This window comes from Acanthopagrus latus, chromosome 17, assembly GCF_904848185.1.
Source record: "Acanthopagrus latus isolate v.2019 chromosome 17, fAcaLat1.1, whole genome shotgun sequence".
NCBI lineage: Eukaryota > Metazoa > Chordata > Actinopteri > Spariformes > Sparidae > Acanthopagrus > Acanthopagrus latus.
Genome location: NC_051055.1, coordinates 20,674,035 through 20,680,607, shown reverse-complemented (window position 1 = coordinate 20,680,607; position 6,573 = coordinate 20,674,035). Strand labels below are relative to the sequence as shown.

At 39.1% G+C, this 6,573-nt stretch overlaps 1 protein-coding gene across 1 annotated transcript; it reads right to left on the bottom strand.

Moving 5' to 3' along the window:
• Positions 1-1,295: 1,295 nt before the first annotated feature.
• cd4-2.2 (CD4-2 molecule, tandem duplicate 2) lies at positions 1,296-6,546 on the bottom strand. Its single transcript, XM_037075041.1, has 9 exons — positions 6,207-6,546; positions 5,070-5,111; positions 4,576-4,722; positions 4,359-4,496; positions 2,509-2,742; positions 2,338-2,424; positions 2,094-2,227; positions 1,881-1,948; positions 1,296-1,664 (listed from the first exon to the last, which is right to left on the bottom strand). The coding sequence occupies exons 2-9, from the start codon at positions 5,095-5,097 to the stop codon at positions 1,580-1,582; spliced, it is 921 nt and encodes a 306-aa protein (XP_036930936.1). The 5' UTR covers positions 5,098-5,111; positions 6,207-6,546; the 3' UTR covers positions 1,296-1,579.
• Between the last annotated feature and the right edge of the window lie 27 nt (positions 6,547-6,573).

Below are 6,573 nucleotides of genomic sequence, written 5' to 3'. Positions count from 1 at the left end.
ACTGCAGGTGTCGCTTTCGTGCTCTCTCACACACACACACACGCACACACACAGACAGGAAGTCAGACACAGCTATGATCCCATCCTATCTGTTATGAGCTAAATGGATTACATAGATCTGCCTCTCTGTCACACACAAAACACACACACACCAAGTTTTACAAAGTAGACTGCTGATCCAAAGTCTAAGATATTTCTAAACTCATATAAGAGATCAGATATTGTTCACTCTTATATACCTACACATGTGTATGCATTTGTATGGGTGTAGCTTGTGGTCTTGTGTTACTGTGTTAAACAGGTGTTTACTGTGCGTTTTCCTTACATGTAGCGCTGCACTGGTGTCAACACCTGTGTTGTCCTGCACCAGTTGTGGGGAATACAGAGTTTCTGGGCCAATGCAGGCACGGTTTAATGCATGTTGTGGCACAAAAGAGTCAAGAAAACATGTGAAATTAATTTGAACGAAATGTTAAAGTTGCAATTCCTAAAAAATGTATTTTTCAAGCCCCCTTTGGTTCTGCTGTGTAATTCAATGTGTATCCAGTGGGTAACTGCCTGTTTATAAAGTAGTTTGTTTCATTACTGGCAGGGTCCGCCTTTCCTGCACCACTTTCAAACTACCGTAACACACAGGTAATTTGAAACTATTTATTCTTTGGTTCAAATCCCTTTTTTAATACTACCATGTTTTTTTCTCTCAAAATAGCCATTCAATGTATATTCAGTCAATAAATGTCATTTGTTTTGTTACTGGCAGGGTCCACCTTTCCCACACTGTTCTCAAACTACCTTAAGACGTACATAGATATTTTTTTTGTTTTCAAATCCCTTTTTTTCCATACATCTTTACATAATTTTCTCTCAAAATAACCATTCAATGTATATCCAGTGAGTAATTACCTGTTTATAAAGTAGTTTGTATGGTGTTAGTGGCGGGGTCCGCCTTCCTTGCACTGTTTGAGCATCACCTAAACGCACAGGAAATGCTGCACACACGCTTCCCTATTTCTTTATTTGAAGATGGAAATAATTTAACAAGTCTTGCAGTTTGGTACCCATATAGTTTATTGACTGCGGGGAGAAAAAAGACATCACATTTTAATACAGTGCTCTAATCTTTGCATTTACAGCCTTAGAGAAATAACATATACATACAAATATATCAAACACACAGAGACTCGAGGAAAGAAATGCATTTGAATCAGCTGAAATGAATTCCAGATCGAAGGCAGTACAGAGGAAGTCGACACACACGCCGCATTAATGTAAAAAATAAGTACAGACGGTTGCTGTTTTTTATTGCAGTGGGAGAGCCTATTTGCATTCACTTCACTCGTTGTATGTGGTGAAAAAAGCTCAAAGTGCCCACATCATTACATTTGATTTTCATTTTCATCAAGAGCATTCAAAAGCCCATTTACATTCATGCCATATTCACACCGGGGTTCTCTTCCACTTGCTTTCTCCTTATCTCTATCTTCTCCCCTCCCTCACACTTTCTCTCTCTCCTCCTCCCTTTCTTTTCTTTTTCTTTTTTTTTTGTCTGTCTCTCTCTTTCTTCGATCGGCCTTTCATGTCACTCCATTAGGAGGGGCTGCAGAGGGGGAACTGATGGTTTCTCTCTCCGGCGTCCTTGCTGCGGTTTCGCTGCAGCTGCCGGGCTGTGATAAAGAGAGGAAAGAGGAGAAGTTTTCACACTAATTACGACACAATAATGAAGCACTTGGTAAAAGGCACAGTGAAAATGAAGGTCAAACTGTCATTAATATGAAGTGAATGGAGTCCATTAGAAAGCATCTGTAAAGTGAGCAGATTACTGGAGAGCGGATAAAGCAGTCTCTCTTTTTACTAGATAGAGGAAAGTTAAGAACATTTACCAGTTACACTGGCAGTACTGCCTGGGCGTGAGCAGCTGGCGGCCATCTTTCATCATCTGCAATTTTCTCTGTCGCAGAAAAAAAAAAAAAAAAAAGCAAAATCAGATTATAATTTTCTGGAGGTTTTTCCTCGGTAACCCATCCTCCTCCAGCCGAACTGCTAATTCAGATCTACTGAGCATTAAAGTCCCCTTGATGATTTTCTATACATACCTTCCTCCTTTTGATCCTCTTGCACAAGACAATGACAAGGACCATCAGGAGGACCACAACCAAGCAGCCAACTCCAATCACAACCCACATCCACCAGCTGAGCCCCAGCAGCTGACCAGCAGCGTTGGGAAGATCTGGTTGAGCCGCGACAGAAGACCACGGCAGAAGAGGAGGATAATAAACAAATGACTCATCCACTGAAGAATGTGCTCAAAGTTAGAGGTGTTGTGGCGGCAGTACGTACCGCTGGTGGACGGCGTCTCTGGGTTCTTGGGGTCGTTCTTTGAGTTTTTGGAGGAGACTAGTGGAGGTGTTGTAGTTGTTACAGGCTCTGGAAGCAACAGCACACCATGCCTTTAGCAGAGGCTGCTTTTATATGTGAAAAGGCAAAGACTCCAGCAGAAGAGTGTCCTACCTTTAACCTTGATGGGCAGGTTCTGAGTGTACGTTTGCCCACCATAGGTGAATGTGCACGCCCAGGTCCCTGCGTCTGAGAGGGCCACAGGTTCAACTGTCTGTGATGGCCCTGCAAGTGAACTCCCATCTGGCCTCTGCCACTGAATTGTCGAGCTCGGGCTCAGACCGTTTACCTCACACTGGAGCGTTACCTTGCTGCCTGGATGCAGTTCAACAGAGGGGTCGGCGGAGACTGACGGGGGGGACAACAGACAGGGGGCAAGGTCACAGTAAGAATCACAAAGAGGAAAAGATGAACAAAAGACTTCATCCATATAGGATATATAGATGATAGGAGGAGCGACATCAAGACACAACTTGGCAGTGTGGTTGGTTTTACAAACTGCAGTATCTGAATTTTAAGGATACTAAATCAGAAAATCAAAGGGGCACTCCACTGATTTCTCACATAGAGCTCGGATTACAAAATGATAAGAAGTATCAGTCACCTTGTTAAAATATCATTATTATGAGCTGTGATGTAATGTGACTCTGTACATTTACTGAAGTATTTAAGCACACATGTTGAGGCCCTTGAACTTTACTTCAGTATCTACATTTTCTACTTTTTTTATACCCATATATCCCACTCAACCGCATTTTGAAGGCAACTACATTTATTTGATAACTTAAAGTTCATATCGATGACATTTTTATGTAGACAAATCATTTTTTGAAATATTACATCCACAGATCACATAGAAAGTTTTAAAATAAAAATGTATCTCTTTTCCTAAAAAGCATTATTATGGTTGTTTTGTTTATCTCTGTGTACGAAGATGACATATGGTTCCAGCTGACAACAAGGGTTTTCAGCCAATAGTATAATGACTCTAGTACCTCTGTTTCGTAGGTGATCAAGAATCTTTGTATTTTGCAGTTTGAGGGGGAAGAAAGTAAAAATGGCTCAGTTCTACAGTACGTATGCAGCATTTTGTACCTCCGTGACATTATCTCGCTAGAGATGGTGAAATTTACATTAGCTAGCTTTAGCGACATTACCAACAACAACATCTGCATTAGCAATGTTAGCCACAACAAACTGGCAACTGCTTTGGAGGCAGACGACTGGAAGAACAGCAGTGTGACGTGAATCACTGAAGGACGGAGATGGAATGTGGCTGAATGTTATCAATTACACCTTCAGGTTGACAGTTACTCTGCTGACTGAATAAAAGTGAAAATATGTAGATCTTACTTTCATTGTATTTTTGATACTCAAATACACTCAATATCAGATACTTTAAGACTTTTTCTCAAGTACTATTCCTGACTTTCACTTTTACCAAAGTGATATTCTTTATCAGGTGGCTATGACTCAAGGCACTTTGTACAACACTGATAATGATGAGATTTCTGATTTGATGATGTAGTCATGATGATGTCATCAGTCACAGAGCCTTTTCTTTAACAGGAAGTAGGGAGTTTTAAACAGGAGGAAGTCTACCGGGTGGTTGACCTATCATCTATTAAAAAACTTGAATTCCCTAATTTTGTAAAGATTCAAGAGTAATTTGCTAGAACAGCCTTTAATTTGTGTGTGTGCGTGTGTGAGAGCATTACATAGCAAGAACTAAATAAATACATAGTTTCTACTTATTGTTTAGTAAATGTACTGACTGAAATTCAGATTTTTAAAACTTTTTTTTATTGAAACTGTGAGGAATTTCCTCAGTTGCGCATTTCATCCAGAAGTATCTAATATGCACTTCCTTTTTTTTTTCAAAAACTTGATCGTAATGTTGAGACTCGCTCAAAGCAACACTATGACTTATTTGCAAACACATTTTTCTTGCTTCCTCTGCTTACCCGAGACCACAACGAGTGCTTTTTGTTGAATACGTCCATCTGCCATGCAAGTGAACGATCCAGCATCTGCTGGCTTCACATTACTGATCACCAGATTACTCTGCTTCACGGCCGACCTTCGTCCGAGGTCAGTTTGGCCTGATGCAGAAAAAATTTATTTAATTAACAACAAAACAACAATATTGTGCAGTAGGTATTGTCTAAAGTGTGTTTCTACCTTTCCTAGAGAATTTCCCATCGGCAATAACAATTTCAGATTCACGAAGCCATTCCAGAGTCTTCGTGAAGGATTGACAAGGTAAGGTGGCGGTCTCCCCTGTTCTTGTGACGATCACTGTGCCTGCAGCAGAGAGTGCACCCAGCACTGAAGAGAGAGCATCGCATTCATGAGGTGCACTTCACTTGGTATCATATATTCACAGGAGGCTACCACAAATTCTGTGCATTAAGACAAGGACAAACTAGTGTTTACTGGAATATATTCTCATTACTTTGCATTAGAGGCCCATATAGAGAATATAAAGTTGAAGGGCAATTGATTTGGTTGAATCTGGAGAGTTTGTAGGCATCTGGGATGAGTTAAACAGAACTGCAGCCAGTTTCACTGGTAGATTGAAATTGTCTTGTAGGATAACCTTGGATCTACGTCACTTGTGACTCGTTCACCAATTTAATGTAAAGGATTATCCATGATGAAGTATATTTACTCACCAAACCCAAACCACACAACTGTCTTCATTTTAAACGTTGGATCTAAAAGTTAAACATGACAAACACAAACATACATTTCCATTAAAGAAGGAAACCTTTGCTGCAGTAGCTCATAGTGTAAATGCACATATCAAGTTTAGAGAAGCCGCACACAGCTTCTGTTTAAGGCGAGCAACATCCCTAACCACCGAGCTACCTCTCTACTTCCTTCCTCTGCCTATCAAAAATTTAAATCTTGCTTCGAAGACTTGAATTAAAAAAACAAAAAAAACAAAAAAAAAAACAGAACCAAATGTCTCTGGGAGAATTCAAGCATATGTTTAGGCCCCTTTGTATTTAATGAAAGGCTCAATAATGCATGCCAAGTTGCTTTTTTGTAAATCATCCCATTCCAAAAGAAAATAATTGTACATCAGAAATAAGAAGTTTGTAAAAGAGGGGAAAAAAGGCAATAATTGTGCTCTGCAGCTTTGTTAGTTACAAGTAAATCAAATCAAAGTGAAAACAAAACTTCTTCTTTTATTCTTTTTGTCTTACTCTTTCTGTTTCATGATTCTGAAAGGACAATTGGGAAATAAATTCAAAAGCTAAAATACTCACACCTGTTTGAACAATCTCTCGTATTAAAGCCACAAATTATATTTTTGTATTTTAGTTATTTTTGACAGCCAGGACAAATAGTGTGATCAGAAGATTAACACCTACTAGTAGATAACTAACTAACTATCAAAATGAATCTAAAAAAGTGTTGTTTGACATTTTTTACAATAGATAAATGTATTTCCCTCACTGACTATGCGGTAGTTTTAGATTTAGATCAAGTATAGAAACCATTAAAATAGAGTTTACCTTAATACGCACATAAAAGCACTGGAGACATGGTCGAGCACATGTTTTGTCATATTTGTTTATAATCATTTAATCAAGACATTTTAATCAAAGTTTCTCAGAGATGTTTTGATAACAGGTACAGGAGAGAACATAACAAAAGCAACAAAATGTTTTATATGGTATTTGTTACTAATTCGTTATCGCGGTCACTTCACACTAAGACAAGAAAAAAACTTTCACACTGTTCAGATCGAATCCAGGAATTTCAATACAGCATGATTTCATAATATAGTTTAGAGATCTTACCTTTTGTTTTGCGGCGGTAGATTTCAGTGCTGTTTTTGAAGGCCAAAAGCTGTCCTCAGCCTCTCTCTGCTTCACTTCATCGAAAAACGACAGCGCAAGGATGCAAAAACTGCACAAGGCGGAAGAGATCTAAAAAGAAAATCTGCCGTTTGGAAAGTTGTAGGCCAATGCAAACCCCCAGCCCTCTGTGGGTTTGCTCTTCATGCCTGCGCTTTCTCGCTAAGTAGGCCTGGGAGTTTGTACATGAAGTGACGTATAAAGTTCAGTAACTTAAAAATACTTACAATGAACCTAAAGGATGCAATCATTAACGAAATATTAAGACAGTTTGTAGGATTGTGCCAACTCATCACTATTTTTTTAATCA